The sequence below is a fragment of the Manacus vitellinus genome, unplaced genomic scaffold, assembly GCF_001715985.3.
Source record: "Manacus vitellinus isolate BGI_N305 unplaced genomic scaffold, ASM171598v3 scaffold_3_pilon, whole genome shotgun sequence".
Lineage (NCBI taxonomy): Eukaryota > Metazoa > Chordata > Aves > Passeriformes > Pipridae > Manacus > Manacus vitellinus.
The window spans coordinates 39828245-39849264 of NW_021940535.1; the positions used below are offsets into that span (position 1 = coordinate 39828245).

Sequence of the window (21020 nt, forward strand, 5' to 3'; positions counted from 1 at the left end):
GTAATTGCATCCCAGTTTGCTCGACCTATCAAATGTAATCATACCTGCCCAGTGCTGCATCCAGTTGGTGGCCAGTCACTAGTGGGATCAGTGCTGGGCCCAGTCCTGTTTAGTATCTTTACTGATGATCTGGACGAGGGGATTGAGTCCACCATCAGCAAATTTGCAGATGACACCAAGTTGGGGTGAAGTGTCAATCTGCTGTAGGAGGGCTCTGCAGAGGGACCTGGACAGGCTGGATAAATGGGCTGAATCCAATGGTATGATGTCTAACAAGACCAAGTGCCGGATCCTGCACTTTGGCCACAACAACCCCCTGCAGCGCTACAGGCTGGGGACAGAGCGGCTGGAGAACAACAAGGTGAAGAGGGACCCTGGGGTTCTAATCAACAGGAAGCTGAACATGAGCCAGCAGTGTGGCCAGGTGGCCAAGAAGGCCAATGGCATCCTGGCCTGGATCAGGAACAGTGTGGCCAACAGGTCCAGGGAAGTGATTCTTTCCCTGTACTCAGCACTGGTGAGGCCACAGCTGGAGTGCTGTGTCCAGTTCTGGGCCCCTCAGTTCAGGAAGGATATTGAGGTGCTGGAGCAGGTCCAGAGAAGAGCAACAAGACTGGTGAAGGGACCCCAGCACAAGTCCTATGAGAAGAGGCTGAGGGAGCTGGGGTTGTTCAGCCTGGAGAAGAGGAGGCTCAGGTGAGACCTCATCACTCTCTACAACTCCCTGAAAGGAGGTTGTAGCCAGGTGGGGGGTTGATCTCTTGTCCCAGGCAACCAGCAGCAGGACAAGAGGGCATGGTCTTAAGGTGTGCCAGGGGAGGTTTAGGTTAGACATTAGAAAGAAATTCTTTACAGAGAGAGTGATCAGACAGAGTGATCAGACATTGGAATGGGCTGCCCAGGGAGGTGGTGGAGTCACTGTCCCTGGAGGTGTTTAAGAAGAGACTGGATGTAGCACTTAGTGCCATGGTTTAGTTAACGGGGTGGTGTTGGGCCATGGGTTGGACTTGATGAGAGGTCTTTTCCAACCTTGTTGATTCTGTGAAATATTTTTATATATTTTTTTTCTACCATTCCATTCATATTGGTCTGTTCACCTCCACCCTGTTGTGTGTTACATTTAAATTGAAAGTTTTTTGGGGTCATCTTACACAGGTACTATCATTCTCTAGTAAAGTGAACTACTTATCTGTGATCAATGCCTTTAAGCATCATCACAGTACACAGAAATAAATGCTAAATAGAAAACCCAGTACTTTTAATATTTCTTAGTTAGTTAGTTTGGAATTCAAGCAGAAAGTTTAAGTCAAAACATCAAGAGATCCTCATATGAGATACTGGAAATTACCTCACTGCAAAGATCTCCGTAAATGTTTCAAAATATTTATGTATCATCTGAATGTGTAGTTGCAAAGGTAGAATTTCACTGGCAGGCAGAAAAGGCATTTTTTAGCTTTACACTTTACAATCAAAGCCACTTGTATTCTTTTCACAGGACTTAATCCACTTGTATCTACATAATTCAAAAGTATGTACCACTTTCTCAGCCAGTGAACTCTTTCAGTTTTCTAATGAATCTTATTTCTGCCAAGGCTGAAATCCTCTACTATGGAAAGGTAATACTTTGCTTTAAAGGTATGACAAAAAGAGTCAGTATGTTGGTCTCTTAAAATTTTCCTCTCTAAAACAATAAAATGCGTGAATACATTTTGTAGCTGCTTTTAAATTGCAAATTATTCTTACAAAAATGAGAGCTAAGTCATGTGACATCTATAAAGTGTACTGACAACAATTAAAATCTGAGACAAACTCCTGGGGAAAAAAAAAATCAGCCTATATCACAAGGTCTAAATTCACTGGTGATTTTTACTCCTGCTCATGAAGGCCAACATTATAGCATGTGAAGGTTTAACCTGAGGAACAGTTTCCAAAAAGACATGGAAATCAAAGTAGAAAATTGGCCAAATAGGAACTTTGAGGGCAATACTGTGGCCAAACAGAATAATGAAAATCTCTGATGTTCAAACAGAGCTTACATAGAAACAGGGAAGTTATTTTACCTGTTTTAAGTATTCATATAGATATTACTGGAATACTGAGTTCTGCTCTGAAGTATGTTGCAATTCAGTCCAAAAAGAAAGTTCAAAAAATAAAAAAATCAGAACTGACACACAAATACAATTAAAAAAATAAAAAATATAGAAATTTTATCATTGATTACACTTGCTTAGCTAATTAAAAATATGACAATAAGACCAGCAATTTGATCCTTTTAATAAGAATTTATATGGAAACAGAAGTTATGTAGGGCTTTTCAGTTTACCAAGCAACAGTATCATACATGCAATTGCATAAGATAAAGCTAGAGAAACCTTAGGCTACAAATAAGGTGCAAATGTTTTTATGGGGAAGGTATTTAACTATTGGAACAAGTTATGATGGCTCTGGTGGATTTTCCATCGCTGGAATTTTTTAAGTAAAGAGTCAATGTTTTTCTAAAAGATATACTCTATTCCAAGCAGAAAAAAATGAAGCAATGTCTCTGGTTTGCATGAGCAAGGCTAGTCAGACCAGGACAGTAAAATGATCCTTCTAGTATTATAAGGTATGTACCTATGATTATTTAACATAATGTCCAGTTTAAAGGACTATAATCTTATTCAGGCTTTTTAAATATTGGCACATTACCATTCTTCCAGCGCTGCAACTTCCCCTGTACCACAAGCTTGTTGAAAATCAACATTCAGGAGGATATTAATTTAAATTCAGCTGTCTGAATGCTAGCTGTTTAGTCTGAGCTAGTCACCTAGGTCCTTTCTATACTCAGTGGAGAAAATTAGGCACTTTCATGAGTCTATTCCTTGCAGATATCTTGGGCATCTATTTTCAGCTAGGACAAGTCTGCAGGTGTCTCTCTCTTTCCATTGACTACAGAAGGTGTCTTAGTTTAGACTACTTTAAACTCAATACCTAAAAGTGGCCAAAGTTAGATGAAAGGAATCCATCCTTAATACTCCAAAGATCTCCTTCAAAATCCTTGGTTTCAAGTCAGTTAGACCCACTAATTTAAAACATCTGGTATTATTAGATCATATACAAAGTGTGCTTCAGTTATTGCTGGGCAGATTGAGTTTCATCACCATCATAGCATATAAATTCAACTCATCTGTACTCTTCTAGGAAAAGAAAAATTATTTTTTTTTAATAGCTCTTTCTTATTGCACTATTATTCAGAATTCTGTCATTCATATCGAATAATGGACTGGACTGTATATTCATTTTAAAAAGTTCTCCACTGCCTTGGGATGGGATTCACCCCACTAAACATAGATACCTACAGTGTAGATATGCAGATCTGACCTTTAAACCTGCACTCCCATTATAGCCAAAAGAGACCAGAAAACATTGCCAGTAGAAACTGAGGTGCCTTATCTTTGCATAAATGTCCAAATTAAGAGAGATAAAATACAGTAAAGAACCAATTCCTCTTCCTTGACAATTGTAAAATTTGGGATGACTATTTCAGTTTCGTGGGTGCGAAATGTAAACATTTAAAGTTAAGATGAATTATTAATTTGATTAATTTTGTTTTTCCACAGCCTGACTTTGACAAGCTTTTCCCCCCCTTGTTCTTACTGTTTAAATTACTATAATAATCTCCTCAGAGGTCTCATTATGCTCATAATAAAAAGCTGACCCCAACTCTGTAGGCAATCAGGCCATTCAAACTTCCTAGGCCTTCTTTACACAGATATAATAGTGATATTCCACATAAATGAATCCTTTATATCACTTACAAAGTCAGAAATTAACTTCCACAATAACAGAAATTCCACAATAGATTTCCTTTTATCTTTCTCCACTTGCAAAGGAAGAATGACCAGGAATAATCAGTTGACAGTTTGAGATCTTTTCATGAATGAACTTGATTGTTCTAAGGTTTCAGCAGCAGTCAAATATAGGTAGACATCTTTGTTCCTCTGCAATTGCTTTAAGAGAGATTTTCTGCTGTTTCCACAAAGAATGTGGTCATGGCTTCCTGTTGCTTGTGAATTTTGCTATTTCTCTTCCCTACGATTGTGACAGACTCCAAGTGGGAAGAGCGTTGCCTGCTATTCCTGCTTTTCTTAGCTATAAACTGCCAAATCCCCACTGGATTTCTCATCTCCTTTGGTCTGTGGATAGCTATCTCCAATCTTGAATTCAGATTGATACCTGTTTGATGTCCAACATAATTTCTCTTGCTGTCTAGTGTCCCACAACATGTTATTATTGGGTCTTTGAAAATAGAAATCTATTTTTCAGCACAGTCATGAATTTTTACTTCAGAAAGAGGAAATATTTTCTGGTGCTTTGTAGAAAGAAAGCATTGATTCATCCGTCACAGGTCATAACCATTGTTCCATTTCCAGTCATAAGAACATTGAGCATGGTATTGAACATAAAAGAAAAACTTCATAAACTGCCTTTCTAAACTTCCTCCATAATCACCCTGTTTGTCTAATCAGAATTTCACATGACAGCTGACATACACCAGTGATTTCCCAAGCTTTTTATCATACAGACTTGCTTGAGAAAACTGACTGTATTTTGGGTGCAGTTAGAAATAGGTGAAAACTTAGAACACGGGGTTTTTTCTCACAACTGTGTGCATACACCTGTTGTTTGGTGATTAGCAAATACTGTTTGAAGCAGTGGCAAAATGTGAAACACAAGAATCTGGTTAAAATTACTTTCCCTATATAATTTTATTCCTGGTTTCCTGGACAAAAACATGTATATACACATTGGATAAGGAATGGTCAGAAAGTCTAATGCTTTTAAAGGGCTTTGACCAACTGTTCAAGCAATCAGCAATTACAGGGTAAATGTTTCCCTGAAGCATCAGACCTTCTGTGCATGTGAACGAACACAGCACGTGAATACGTGCTGAAGAACACCTGGGATTATGCATGTATTGCAACCTAGTCAGAACTACAGCAGCTGTGACGTTAATCCAACTGGGCATGATTACTGAAATACCAGATATCTGGAAAAAGGATGAAAAGGGTTCAAAGGAACCCAAACAAATTTTCCAGTAAAAATAATTGGTCCTGGAAAAACCTGTACATAACAACCCCTATTTAAATACAAAGTATGCTTTCAGTCACTGGAGAGGCTAGAAGAATGAAAACACACAGACATTCTGTCATCACTGAGAAGCACGGAGCAAAAATATCCTATATCACAGACAACAGTGCTGCAACTACTATCTCACCTGTGCTGGGCAGATGAACCAAATAAACCAGGCAAGATTCAGCACTGTACTCTCGTATTTGAGCATCTAAATCTCCTCCACCCACTGTCTTGCCATCTGGAATTGCCTCTCTAGCCTTTCTGAAACTTCAGTAATTGATTCTTGACCGCAATTCCAACAGTGCCACCACAGAAGTCAAGCTCATAAGTTTTGGCCATCTGTGCCCTGAGCTGTCATGGTGCATGTGTTGATTTGCTTCATGATCTACTCAGCTCTGGCAACACAGAACAAAAGCACTTGGACTAGCACATCTGGAGAAACTATCAAAGGTCCAACAGAACATAGTTTCTCAGACTGCCCAACATGTTTCAGTCATTTATCCTCACTGGATAGGAAACACTGTGTCTCACTAGTCTGACGTGTCTTCCAAAAAGACCTATTGGTTCCTTCACTTTGTTTTGCCATTCTAGGTATAAGACAACAAATAAGCATCATAAAGTGTTTGGAAACATCACAGCAGGGTAACTGCTAATTAAATCAGACTTTATTTAGGGTTAGAAACTCTAGATGACCACAGGTATTGTCCTTTTGTGGGTAGGAGAATTACATACCCTGAAAAATAAGGGCAAAACCAAACTACATCCTTTCTAAAAAAAGGGTATGTGCTGCAGTCATAGTACTAGAATAAGGCAAATCATCTGACGCTGATCTCCATGCTACCAAAGCTAGACAGGTAAGAAAGCTCAAGACAGTTTAAGAGAGCTCTGATGACCTCTCACTGCACTTTCGTCACTTCATGGCCTAGGGAGAAGACACCATGGTCTAGGTTTTTCAAGGTTTATTAACATGAATCTCTGAACTCCTGACCTACTGGCTATGCTCCCTGTAACACAGCCAAGGATCCTGTTAGCCTTCACTTCTCCCAGGGCACTAGGTTCATATTCAACTTGCTTAAACTACACTCCAGGTCTTTTTCAGCAGATCTTCTACCCTGGCTGATAGTCTCAACATGGACCAAAATTCAGCTGCTTCCTGTCATACTACTAATGCTTATCTGCTTGTATGACACAAATACATTTGTGTGCTGGCTCACATGATGAGATTCAGTCACGTATCTCTTGTGTTCAGGCCATCTATCAGTTAAAAGATGAGAGGTACTTCCACTTTGGTTCTGTAATGAACCAAACACAAACCCACATTCAAACACTTATCCACTGTACGACAAAAATAGAAGTTTCTGGTACATGAGTAGGGAAGTGCACCCTGGAATAAAAGTTTAGATGTAATAAATATAACCCAAGTTTCCTTATTTTGCAGTTTTAGTCTTTCTTTTATCAGTTCTATTTTCTCTCCCTTAACACATTATAGTCAATCCAGAATATTGTGAATAATAAAAAAAACTAAACCCTTGTGATATTTTTCTGTACACCCCTATTTATTTTTAAGTGCAAATTAATATTTTTAATTAGTTTAAACACTTTAACTAGGACTGAAAAATAAAGATGAACCTAGACAGAGATGGAATTATTGTAAAAGTGCATCATCAGAATGGGCTTTATGTTCGTTGTTCCACAACTTATAAAACCTAAAATCTGCATAATAAAATAAATGAAAACAACAGATGACAGGAGGTCAGAAAATGGGTAGTGTGAGCTGAATGGAGAGATAAGCAACATTAAAACCTCAACAAGTGCTCGTGCTGCAGTACTGTATATATCCCCTATATGTGCTATATATACTGTATATGTGCTATTTAACCTGTATAACGCAACTGTGATAGGAAGGTGTTAGTTTCCAGCACTGAAAGGGTAGCTTAGATTTGAGCAAGTTCAAGTACTGGCATTTAAACTGAGTCTTTAAATATTTTTGACCAGTGGATCCTTTAAAGCCAACTACAGATAAATGTATGATAATGCAGGACCATTAACTGTGCCAGAACTGAAACCGCTCACAATAAAGTGCACTATCATAAGTGCAGGTATAAAATCAACATTAATAATAACACTGCATCATAAGTGAACTCTTACTGTCAATACATTTACCTGAACATCAAGTAAAATGAAAAGTCTGCATACAATTAATCTTTCAGGGAATTTATGACAACTGAGAACTCCTGCTATCTCCATCTCTACAGTCATAATGCTCATCTCTTCTGTGTCAAAGGAATAACTCTTCTGGCTTCAACTAGTGAGATAAAACTTTGCTAGAAAAATCTTTCTGAGACAAAAAGTCTTTGTAGGGTAAGGTCTTACCAGAATGTGCTCACGCTTAACTCCTAAAATAAGAATTTTTATAAGTAAATGCAGAATTAATTGAAACAGCTCAAATTAACTAAGCCTTTGTATTATTCTCTTAATTTGTCCCCAAATGCATCTACACTCCCTTTCTACGTGACTTTCTACCATATTAGGCAGTTATCCATTAGAGATAACCCAGGTTCTTCTGCAAATGTCACTTGAGAATGACAAAATGGTGATGTGATGTCACTACCAGCCTAGATCAGAGTTAAGTAAATGTCCACATTGTACTTCCATTCCCAACAACAACTTAGCTGAAATATCTTTAGCACTAAAATCCCTAATTCACTAATTGGCTACACATTTTTAGGAAAAAGTTTGGGAAGTTTGAGGCGCAGAGCAGCATTCAAGAACTATTTCAACTTAAAGATCTCTTTTTTGACCAGGTCAAACCTCTTCAATAATTTGAACCCCAAATAAGAAAATCCTTCCATCTCACCTTCACCACTCCACCTTCATGCATTATGATGCAGTTGCTAGCCTCCTCTGAAAGCTGATATAAAGCCAGAGCTGCAGCTCTCTGAACTGAGGGATCATTTGCCTTCATGTAACGCACTAAAGGTCCCACAGCCTTGTACTCTCCAAAGGCAGCTCTATTGCTGCCCCACATGCAACAGTTGCAAACAGCCTCTGCTAAGTGACGTTTTAATTTGTTATCATTCTGAAGAAGACAAAAACATAAGACATTAAAGTCAACACAATACAACAGAAAATTCATAGGGAAGCAGAATTGTATTCTCAAATATCATTAAGGTGTCCCAATTTAACTGCTGTATAATTAACTGCTGGAGACAGTTGTAAGGCACAGAGCTAGGAGAGGTTCTTTAACATTCTTTTTGTAGGAAGTGCTGTGAGTTTTTACATTATTTCAAAGGTATTTTTGTACTGACTGGAAATTAGATAAGACAGCATTAAAATGTAAAATACAGACCCATCACTGAGATTCTCTGCATGTTTAGATTCGTTGTGTTCTCAACCCTTTGTGCTTTCTTCATATGGCAGTTGCACCTCTCGAAAGCAATATTCCACAACAAAAACTATTAAAATGAAGCTCATCTTCTAAAGTAATTTTAGTACCAGACACAGAGTGTTTTCATGTCCAATATACATCTCGTACAGGAAGGATTCTACATCTCTTCCTTGTAGCTGCTGCAAGCTACTGCTCTTATAACCTTTTAGTTGGGTACAATGCAGTCTGATGTAAGAAATTCAGATACTTTGTATAATATATTTAGATGTTACTTACTGTGTTTGCTAGTTTGGACAACAGAGGGACGACTCCATGATCTGTCATAACAGCTAAATTTTCTTCATCTTTAGCTATATTTGCAATGGCTGCACATACACTAGTTAAAACTTCTTTATTCTTTGATTTTAGAAGACTGACTATCAGTTCCAAACCACCAACAAAGGATCGAACCATCTCCCCAGAATCCTAAATGAGAATCAAAATACGTATCATTTTTAAATATTCAATCCATATTTATATGCAAATCTTTAAAAAAAGAGATTGGCATGACATATTTATTCAAAACTGCAGCTATTGCTGTGTTGCCTTCACCAAGAAATATGGCTAATTTGGAACTCAAAGCTCTTTTGATTGACATATCAGAGTTTGACTGTTGTACACACCACCATCTAGGCAGAAATCCAATGCCTAAATAAAGGTATCTACCATTTTTTTATACCACAAGGTATAGCTGTCACTTCAGAAGGGTACAAATTGCCTTTATCGGTTGTTATCATATTGGCCAGACAGATCAATAACACGTCTAACACAGCAACAGGCACTCCTGTTTACTCTCATAGTGTCTTCTATTTCCTATGTTAAGTCTGACAGCTAAGACAAAGGAATGGTAATATTATTTTCTTGTATTGATGCAAACAAGTATTCAGGTATATTTAAGAGGGGAAGTTACACAAGTCATGGAGGAGCCATGGTGCACCTCAGAGTATGAAAAATCAATGTACTATATGACTAAAGGACACAAAAATTACACTGGAAAAATGTCTAAGTATGCCCTTAGAAATTATATAGAAAAGAGTGTCTTGAGCTTGAATACAGTGGTCAGATCTGGTCCATTTTTTCCATCTTGAAAAAGTTATAATAAAATCAGAAAAGATTCAGAGAAAGACAAGAATAATCAGGGTAGGGAACTGCTCTGTAGAAGGAATGACTAACCAACTAGGACATTCAAGGCAATAAAAGAGAAAAAGGAGGAGCAGTGTGATACAGGTGTACAGAATCTTAAGTAGAGTGAAAGGGCACACCGGGATCTCTCTTCCTGAAGAAGAACTGGGAGCATCAGACGAAATTAGCAGGTGGTATGTTCAGAATCAAAGTTATCTTTAGACAAAGCACAGTTGAGAAGTTGGAAGTCCTTGGGCAGGACTGCAGTGGCTCGTAGAAGTTTACATGTTAGACAAATTAGAGGGAAAAAAAATCCATTAACGGTTATTCAATATGAAAGTATTCCCTCTGATTTAGAAATTTCCTAAGCCACAGATTTCTTGAAGGTGGAAGAGCAGTCTGGGAAGGGAACCAAGACTACAAGTTTGCCCTGTTCTACCTTTTCTTAGGCATCCCTTGTGGGCTAGTATGAGAAATAGAATACTGTGTTAGTGAACCTTTGGTCTGACACATCATTGCCTGTCCTCATGCTATTGTGTTTATTAGTGGACTCATATTATCAAGCACATCTTTACATGTCATATGTAAATTAGAAACCAGTAGTTTTGGCACTGTGAGGCTGAACTAACAGGTATGGGATTCACTTGGTTGCCTCAACCAAAGAGGAACTGGTAGTATGTGATGAAGTGACATGCAGCACATAAGGTACTTCATGTACCTTAAAAGCACATTGGGAATAAATCTAAATTTTGTTTAAGCACAGATTCTGAATGTTAAGTTACACAGTCACTGACCAATGCTGTACACAAAGATTCATTGCACTCTGTTAAACAGAGATGCTTGAAAAGAAATATATCTCTCTCTTTGGTAAGATGTTCCACCATTTAAGATTACATTATTTTAGATCTATTTTCAGTTTCTTTGTGGACAGAACCAATGGCATAGTGGGAAAATATCTACTACTTTGAATGATTTTTAACACGTTTACTCAATCTGTGGGTAACACTAAGCAACATATTGCCAGCAACCATCTAGAAGGGGTTCTCAGAATGCCTAGTTATACAGAACCTGAAAGACAACACTGTAAAATGCAGCAGCATTTTCAGAAACTTCATTGTAAACATGATAATTAACAAAGGGTTGGATGGAAATTCTAGTATTGCAACACAATCTAGAGAAATGACCATTTTTACTTGAAAGGGCCCATCAGTGGAGTGGACCTCTATAGTAAGCATAGATACCTGTGTTTTATCAGAACTTCTTTTTACAAGCTATAATCTAGCCAGACATTTTCTGTTAGATTTTCAACCTTTCAGATGTGGATCTGGAAAGATGACTAGTTCTTTTAAGGTTCTTTGTTCAATAAATACAGAAACTAGTGAATTACTTAATTCTGGCTAACTTAAGTCTTCTGCTCCTACAGGAATCCTTAAGAAAATATATCAACTGTTGACTACAAAATAGATACAGAGCAGGGTCCAACTGTAATGCATTAGCTTTGCTGAGTGAATCCATCAAATTGCTCATGGACTTGGTAAATAAAGATTTCAGAAGACGCTGCAGCTCATCTTTTAGTTCTGGGGCTAAACACGAAACAGAACTCTTGGCTGTGATGTTTCCTTCTCACAGAAAGCAAAAGCAGGGGGTAGGCATGTTGGGAATAAAACATTTTCTGCCATAGGCAGAAAATCTTGAGACTGGAAGGGAGAGGTTAAAGCCATACAAACCAGATGCCATGGGATATGGAAAAAGGGCAGTAACCAAGAGAAAACTTTAAGCTGAAGTCCTTAAAAAACCCAGAATGAACAAATAACAGAAGTCCTTATAGAAATTAAAATAGAATTGAAATGCAGAAGAAGGACAATATAGTTTTGTGGCTCAGAAAAGCAACTGAGAGAAACAGAGAAGGAAAGGTTCTGCCACCTCTATTACCATGTGAGCTGCATGTAAAGGTAGGTGGGCTTAAAGCAGGTTTCCCATGCATACACTAGCATAAATGTTCCTCTGTCATTGCTAGTGTATGCATACCACCATGTAAATGCATCTACAGACAATCACTTGAATAAAAACACTGTTTCTCAGTATCAGTTTTCATATTTGTCTTGAAATTTTAAAATTTGACCAAATGTGGTAGAGTTACAGAGAAAGTTTTCTACACACACAGATTTCTTATCTCCATGTATTCAAGGGCTAGGCAGCTAAGTGACCAGACACAGGAGAAGGAAAGAAAATGAGATATTTTATATTTACTTACATTCCTTGAAAGTCACTACAGAAGCGCACATTACCTTGTGCATAAGTACTGCCTCAGGAGATGAGAAAGGAGATGAGAAAGGCTTCTGTTCAACAGGTAAATGCCCCAGTACAGTACAGTGTAAATGCCCCAGACACAGTATAGTGTCTAAGATTTGAAAGGGGCCCTGAAGATTATTCTGCTTTTCTGCACAGCTCAGATATCTGTGTATTACTATTCCTGCTTTTGAGAGATGTTCCATGAAGAGGTAAGATAGCCTGTATCTCATCTTAATGAACCAATATGTACATTTTGTATTTTCCTACCTGTACATATTTTTTCCAGGTGATTATAACCCTATTTGTTAAACTTTTCTTCTGACAAGCTTATACTTTCCATATTTTGTAAAGGAGTACGGTCCAACTGAAGTGATGGGATAATATATAAACAATCCAGCAGTAAGTAAAAGAAAAGAGTTTTAATAATCATCTGTGAAAACAGCTAAACACGAGGATAGAACCTTCTACCAGTGAAGAAAAGCAGAGGGAAACTGCAGAAACCACATGTCAGGAAAGTTTCCCAAATGTGATTGTGGGTGTAGTCTGGTGGTCTGTGCAAGACAAAAGAGAAAAGCAAAATGGCAAGAAATTCGAAGAACGAGCTGAAAGAAGGACTGAAATGAGAGCTTCAAAGTCCATTATGTTATGTACAAGATTTCTTTTTTTTCAAAGAAATTTAAACAACTAATGTAATCTCTCTTTTGTATCATTTGGAAACACCACATACTTGCTCTGTACAGTAAATTTCTACTTTTTTTTTTTTTAAACTGAAATATGTGTATTTGTTATATACAATTGCCATACCTCAAATATATTTAAAGGAGAAATTATATGAAGTTGTGTCCGTAATTGCAGAGCTCTGGACTTAATTCTTTTGAATCTATGTTCTTTGAGTATACCTGTATTAATGATCAGATAGTTGCTCATAGTATAAAGTCTAAAGTAACTTTGTGACTTTAGTTTCCAAATGTTGTCAGGCATTTTCATCTATACCTTTTTTATTATCATAAGAGAAGAAAAATAATATACTACAATATTACCTCAGAAATAGTTTTTTACTTTGTGCTTCAAATAGAAATAAATACAATCTTTAAATTCTATCTTCTATATTAATTGACAAACAACTTACTCTGTCTGATAACCCAAAGGGTTTGTAATGTCCAGCTATCAGTGTGTGTTAAGCCTTCATATTTACCCGTAGTACGTTTTATGCAGGTGCCCCCTCCCTTACCTATTGTGACAAAATCTTATTTCTTAGTTGTCCTAACAAGGTTTCTCAAGTAGAATTAGGCAGGAAAAAAAAATGGTATGGTAAGGATAAAATCTAAGACGCAGTCTTTCTAGAGAAAAATATTGATAAAATCACTGATAAGCAATAAAATAGATAATTTTATTGTATACATCTGAGTGCACATGTTAATGATAGGTTGAATACATCTGTTTTAACAATAATATTTCCTGAGCTGAACAAAGTAAGTGGCCAAACAAAGACATTCAAAGAAGCAATAAAAATGTTTAAAAAAATTGAAAAGGGGAAGGCTTTACTGCATTAACAGCAAATAACTTAATTTTAAATCTTCATCATTGTTATACCTTTTAATGTAATATTTAACCTGAGGTGACATATAAGAAGTATGGATTGTTAAATTACATTTTAAGTGGTTGAAGAAGACAGGAAGAGATAACAGAAGTTTTCATGACTTCATGTGACCACATCTTCTAACTAGCTGACTGCAAAATTTTTATCCTCAGAAAGTGTGATACATACTACTTTAAAACTGGATTCATAGTGAGGATTTTGCAATCTCAAGCAGTAAAGAAAGATAATCTATCTGGCATAGATGCTGAGGCCAGTAAAGTTACCTGCTGTGCTAATAAAAGCCTCATCCCACTACTCTAATCACATATTTTCATCTTGCTGAACTGCATGACTATTAACAAAGTTTAGTTAACTTTCCCTTTTCACTTTTTTCTATATTGGCTTCAGCCAAAAGCAGAAATATTGTGAGACAGACCAGCTTTCCACATTTTCTTTAATTAGGAGCAGAAACTATCATGGTATTCACAGAAAGACAGATTTGGAAAAATCACTTGATCTTTGCAGTATTTATACAAGAACATTTGGGATTTTTGAGTTCCCTCATCATCATATTATATGGCTTTTTGTGTTTATTTTCATTAAGTAAATAAAGTTCATCAGTCTTAAGTTGAGACATACAGTTCTTGCAGAAGAACTACGGGATTCTTTTGTAACTTATTTCCATTCTTATTTCTTCCAAAGTGAATACTGTTTTCTTTATTTGAAAGATTTAAAGCTAAACACTGTATTACAAAAACACATTGTGTTTATCTTTAAAAATACTCCCCTTGAAAGATAAAAGTTTCTCTACTAAAAACAAGTAGTATTTTACTCTTAGAACAACATAAAAAGCTTAAGTGTCAAAGTTAATTTGTCAAATTGAATTGCTTTTGCACAAAAAAGTGATGGCATGGCTGTGCAAACAAACTTTAGTTATCAAGAGTCATCTTTAAACTACCTTTTCTTTAATGAAGGAAGCTGTCTATTTCCATTCACTATTGCCAACTGAATAACTTCTCATCCTAATGCACAAACCAATTTAAAATTCAAATTAAAGAAATGCAACAGAAGTTTCTATATTATAGCTGCTCAATGAAAATGGGAAACAGTTTATATAGGCAAGTTTCTATTAAATTTTCTTATTAAATAACTACAGTAATATTAATCAGATTATTTTATATTTAAAGGTTAATTTTATTCCTGTTTATACAGTACAGAGGCTTCCACTGTAGCAGAACAGATGAAGAAACATCTTGTAAGATGAGACAATTACATCTCATAACTTTTCTTCTGTGTTGGACAACTGCAATGTGTTGGGAAAACAAGAGTGGACAACAAAAAGAATTTTCTTGTCCTCTTTACCTCACTGAAGCAGCTAAAGCCATAGCAACAAAGCAGAGTCACTTTAAGATTATTCCCATACTACTCAATAGCCTGTAAGAGCAGAATTCCTCACTCCTGGCTCTTTAGGGATTTAATCATAGCACAGTCAAATGCTTTGCAAGTGTATTTCTGTTGACAGTTTCAACAATAGTCAAGTCTACATAGTCAGTAATGCAACTTTTAGTAGTCCTTTGGTCTATTATTTTCTTTACTTTTTAATCTGGCAGACTACACCTGAAGTTCAGTCCTGGGTAAATGCCAAAATCCTAATTTTTTTTTACCAAAGCAGTGGAACTACTAATATCAAAGTCCTTTGAGGCCACAATTCTTTTAGATTATCTTAAGGAGTATTTAAATAATCAAAGTATGAGAAACAACTAAAGTTGAATAACCGGAAAAACTAAAGACTGTTTCCATTGGTTTTGGATTGAATTGAATTCAAACACATCTAAAAAAGCTTTGTATAATTATGAATATATTTATGAGATAGTCATCACAGCTATGTAGTTTTGTATTGTCGAGGTGTAAGACAGCATTATTGGAATGTTCTGAGGATAATCTATCTAAACAATCAATGCAGTGACAACACAAACTAATAAACTGTTGTAAGTTATTGTTTGTGTCTTTGCAACTCTGGTATGGTTCCATGAAATAGAGTGGCACTTAAGAAGGCAATCATATTATATTTTACCACTCACCATCACAGACCAGTGAGAATGTGAACAAGCAGCATGCAGTAAAAAATATGTTTTAGTTCAATCAAAAGCTTCAGCACTAGATAAAATGATTGCTTTAAATTTTATGGTTTATATTATGCAGCAAATGAAACAATGATCTCCATCCTCTTTTCTTGCCTAAAGGTCTATGGAAGTTCCATGTGGCAAGAGAGAGGGTAAAGACAGGAAAAGAGTGAGATGGAACAAAAAGGAAAAACAGAGAAGGAAGGAGAAAAAGAATTGGAGGCGGCTGGGGTTTAAGCCTTTTCTAGACTTATAAAATCCAATTAGCAAGCCTGACTTAAAAGTACAGAAGCTACATGACAAGCTGTTGACTAGCATGTGTAGCTGTTATAAACTAAGCTACAAGAAAAGCTGGTCAAATATTTTCCAGTGGAACAGTATTCCATCAGAAAATGCTAATGGAATGGAACCAAAACCTTCCATAAGAACACAACGACTTCTTGAAAAGTTTTGACAGAAACCAGGCAGAAAGGCAGGCTAAATTACCAATGTGTCTCTTCATCTTTTCTCTTGTCAGCCAGATGGCTGGTGAGTAGCCTGCCAGGCTGCTTGGCTTCTAGTTTTCATAGAATCCCTGACTTCTTGCCTGATGGGCTGCCAAACAGCTGGAAAGCCAGGTCTCCAGGAGCTCCTGAGCTTTTTGGCTTCTCATGGTCTCCAAGCTCTCAGGCAGCTGCTTTGCATGGAACTTGGGACCCAAAGCTCCTCTGTGAGGGAGATACAGGCTAGACCCTTATTTTCCCTTTGCTTCACAGCTTTCAGTTTATGTGTTTTACAGAAATTGAACTCCTGTATTTGTAGACATTAAGGACCTCAGAGCAATTTATGCCTGTCCATTTGGGATCTCCAGCATGTCTACAGGAGGCCCAGACAACTCCTGATAGCTGGTTCACTAAACTAGGCAGCCCGTGACAAGAATCAGTGGATGGGCTGCTTCTGCATGTACCCTGCAGGCATGGCAGTCAGATATGGATTCACCAAGCCAGGTCTGGCTTCCTGGGCGTTCTAAATCTCCAAGGACCCTGGTTCTTAGGAAGGTTTGAGGGGCAACCCAAAAGTTCCTTTTTGTCTCCCTTATAGTATGCTTTTAAAGTTTAGTCCATAACAAATTCTTATAATTTGGAAGGTCTAAATCCAGATATCAGGGGTTAAAAACTCCATAAAATGAGAGCAAATATAGAGAAGTAGGGATGATTGAAGTAAAAAAACTATACTCCTAGAGAAAACAAATAGGAAAATGGAAAGAGAGCAGTAAGAGCAGTAACCTTGAACTGCCAAGGTTTCTGTATAGAATTGCAAGAAGCATAGTGAGGGAAAACAAAGAAACTGTACATATGCAAGTAGGGAATTTTGACATTATAGGCTTAACCAAAAAATCGTAATTAAACAAAAATGTATTGGTACTGCTAAAGCAAAATTTTAAAAATATAAAACAAATTAACAGCAGTGGGCAGTATGGAGCATGATTATCTTTTTACACTACAGTTTTAAATCAGTAAAATGTGTAAAGAAAGCATCTTAATTAAAACAGCAAATAATTTTACTATTTGTTATATATTAGAAGAATTTCCAAGTTCAAGTACATTTCTCTGTTACTTTTAGTAAAGAAATGCTCTCTGTGGCTTCGTACATATGGTTACGTTAAAATTTCCATAACAAGCAAAATCTTTGTAAGAATCCTACATAGCATAGGTCATCAGCAGCATATTTTCCACCCACAGGTTAACTCCAGACTGCTGGCTGCAGAAGTCACTTCCTCAGAATATAATACTGTTGCAAGACTGAAGACTAACTGACCTTCACACATACCCATCTCATTACCCCTTCCCTATTAAACCTGGTTTAGTTTTCATTGGGTTTTGGTTTCTCATGTGTCAGCATGGACATTCCCTGTATGAATGAAATGCACAGAGACAACTTCAGATGGCTGATCATCTTTCATCACACCCATGATATTGCACTGCAGAGCTGAAATCACGATTTATTAGAAAAGTGTGAGATGTCATTTTACAAGTACATTTTAAGAAAACAGAATAACTTTCTCAAACCCCCAGTTTCTGTCTGTTTACTTACATTACTTTGACAGACTCTATACATAGATGGCTTCCTGAGGTTCTTTAAGAAAGCCTTACAGCTGTAGCTATAAAAAGGCTAAAACTGAAAGTTGAAAGCTGATATGCAAGTAGAAAAGGACAGAAAAACACGACGCCTGACGTTACCATTCCTATTCTAATGTTTGCACCCAAAACTCTACTAAATATGATGACAGAAAATAAACCTCTTCAACTTTTTTTTCTTTATTTTTTCTTTTTTTTTTTTTAATTTATTAAAAGATTCTAGCAGAAGGTTACTCCATGAGGAAATAGGTATTTTCATACAAACTCAAGTTGGCAGTGTTCCTCTTATTGGCACAATGCCTTTGGATGATTTTTATAATAGCCCCAACAACATTTTTGTAGAATTTCTCTAAATGTTTCTGTTTGGGCTGATGTACGTTGGGAGAACATTACAAATACTGTTTTTCAAAGAAGCATCATAACCAAATATTGCTGTTCCAACATCAACAGAGTTCAGTAGACTTCTCCTAGCCATTTTTCATAATCATTTGTGTTTCTTGGACAGCGCACTTACACTTTGTCACTACCAATGTGCCTACAGTAGTAATGTTTCCTTTTGGAAGTAAGGAACTAATTAATAAGAATCTGCTTCTATGAAGATAATTCCTTTGAATAAATTACATTCTTGTCTCTTTATGTCTTAGATTTTAAAGAAATGTATGAACTACTTTATCCAAAACCATGACATATTTGTCTAAAATTCACATTTAGCACTTTCAGGTGCTATGTAAATTTTCTCAGGAGAGTTCTACCAAACAAATTGTATCACTGACAGTAAGATCTTCACTCTACAAGAAATTCTTCAGGCTAAACATATCTAGAACTAATGCTGGCATATGAAGTGATGATTGATGTCAAACTAATATTACGGTTGTCAAAGCTACAGTGTATGTACTAGAGTGTACAATTTACATCCTCTATTTAAAAAGTCATAGATCTGTTATGGACCAAATATCCCTGAACTTTGTCATGTTGCTGTAACAAACAATATCACTTAGCTATATCCTACTGATACAATTCTATTCCATGGGAAGCACTCTGAAACAGCTACCATGATACGACTGTCAACACATATAATCTAGGTCTATGGGAACTTGGATTCTTCTCCTTCTGCAATTAATTGCCTAACAGCAGGCAAACCAGTTAGACCCAAAAGCTCAAAACTGACAAACATCTAAACATCTTGAGAATTCAAGCCTTGGCCTTTTGTGACTCTTATCCCCTAATGGTAAAACAGCAATGACAGGCCCCCCAGTCCTAAACAGATTATAACGAGAGTAAGTGAATGAAACACATACTCATGCGCTGTGACAACAACCACCCTATTAGAAAGACTGACTGGTGTCTAAGATTTTATAAATATCAAAAATAACTTTTAAATTCCTTGTACAGAAAATGCCTATGTGGGAAAATGGATGCTGCATTACATGTTATAAAAATTTGTTTCTGATACTATTAACAAGTTCAATTTCATCTGCGAGCCTCCGTAACACAGAAGAGAACCACTACAGCTGCCACAAAAGAACACAGAAAGAAAACAAATCCAGATTCCATGCTCACAGCTATTTGAAACACAGTTTGCAGTCCCAAGTACAGGCTTGGAAGAGCCAGAATGCACATAATCCTTTAAAGTCATACCCTTATTACCGGTTTTGAATCAAGCACTGCATAAACCAAACTGCTTCTTGGAAGATCATGCAAATTGTTGAATAATATTAACTCTGAATAAAAAATAAAAAATTTTCTTTAGATAGAAATAGCTGCTGTACTTCCACACTGTGGCCATAATCACTGCTTTATACATATTTCTTTCTATTCAGTGTCAGCGGAAAGGGTATTATTGGTAGGCTTGTTTCAGTGTGCCACTTGGCCGCAGGCTCACACAAAGAACTCTTTGTGGGGTCACAGATTAGCATTTGGGCAGGCAGCCAAGAGAGATGAAAGGAGGATAGCTACACTAAGGATGTACATAGCTTGCACTCATCAAGTATCCTGGGGAAAAAAACAAGAAAAAAAATCCATGTAATCTATAATTTCAGTAGCTGTCCTCTAATTCCCTTAGTTTCTGAAAAAGTGCTTTTAGTGGAGAAATTCTAGCAACGTGCAGTTCTATTCTGACTCTACAGGTCACAGAATCTTACACATAGTAAGTATTACCTTAGTATGGAGATCAAGTAGTATTTTAACATTCAGTTATAGCAATATTGTTCAAGAGAGAGGCAGGTATATTTAGATACCAAAAAAACTTTATTATACTAGAGTGTACATTTAGAAAAAAAAAGATGAAAATATAATTCAGAATAACCAGTATGTCTGAAAAATGGCAAGCTGCGATTGCAGAAATCATTGTGAAGAAATACAAAATTCTTAAGTTATAAAAATCAAGAACAAATATTCTCATAATACTTTTATTCATATATCTGTATCTACATCAAATCATCTATATAAATTAATAGCAGCCAAACAGTGCTCAATTCCAAACAGGAAATACTGCCTGCAAAGGATGCTAAGGATATCTAGCACTTTGAAGGAATTTTCACTCTTTACATAGTCAAGATCTCAAATTATATGTAGAAGGATATATATTTCTGGTAGAATAGATAGTAGATGCAAAAGTTGCATCAATTATGGAGTAAATTAGAAATGGAAGCTATTATTGTACAAGGATCAAGGAATAAAGTTGGTATTCTAGGAAACTTCTAATGGGAAACAAAACCTTGCCCATTTATTCTACCGCAGGTCAGTGGTGAGGATTCACAGAAGATGACCTGCAGCTCATACCCACCATTTTATCTCTACCTGGAAACTGACCTGAAATACATGAATAGCTCAGTTTTCTGCGCACAACTGACCTGCACAACCACCACTATTCACAACTGGCATGTTTGTTGGCAGTCTGAGCAGAAAACCTAAGGATTACATTGGCACTGAGTCTGAAATATGCTCTGAAATCAAATGATGGTCTCTTGAGAACATAGCTGAAGTACCTCATAGTGGAGAACAACTACAACTACCTGTGCTATTCATAGCCTGTGAGTAGAAGCTTTCTGTTTTCAGCATGCTTTATTTGGGAACAGTAAGTTAGATCCTGGTAAGTTATTAAAATATATTTTCCAAATACCATAAACACCATAAAGGCAAAACATATTATATAATGAGTGCTAGATGGAGGACTATTTACTTTTGAAAAGTGAATATGTATGTTTTTTAAGCAGTTAACAGAAAGAAATAAGGAGAGTCTAAGT

The 21020-nt window shown here is 36.6% G+C and overlaps 1 protein-coding gene across 1 annotated transcript in view; it reads right to left on the minus strand.

Moving 5' to 3' along the window:
- ARMC4 (armadillo repeat containing 4) overlaps positions 1-21020 on the minus strand; it is a 78433-nt gene that overhangs the window by 16108 nt on the left and 41305 nt on the right. Inside the window, exons 17-18 of the mRNA XM_018075913.2 lie at positions 8780-8968; positions 7973-8194 (exon numbers count right to left, since the gene is read on the minus strand). Of these exons, the coding sequence (XP_017931402.1) occupies positions 7973-8194; positions 8780-8968 (411 nt within the window). The remainder of the gene's footprint in view (positions 1-7972; positions 8195-8779; positions 8969-21020) is intronic.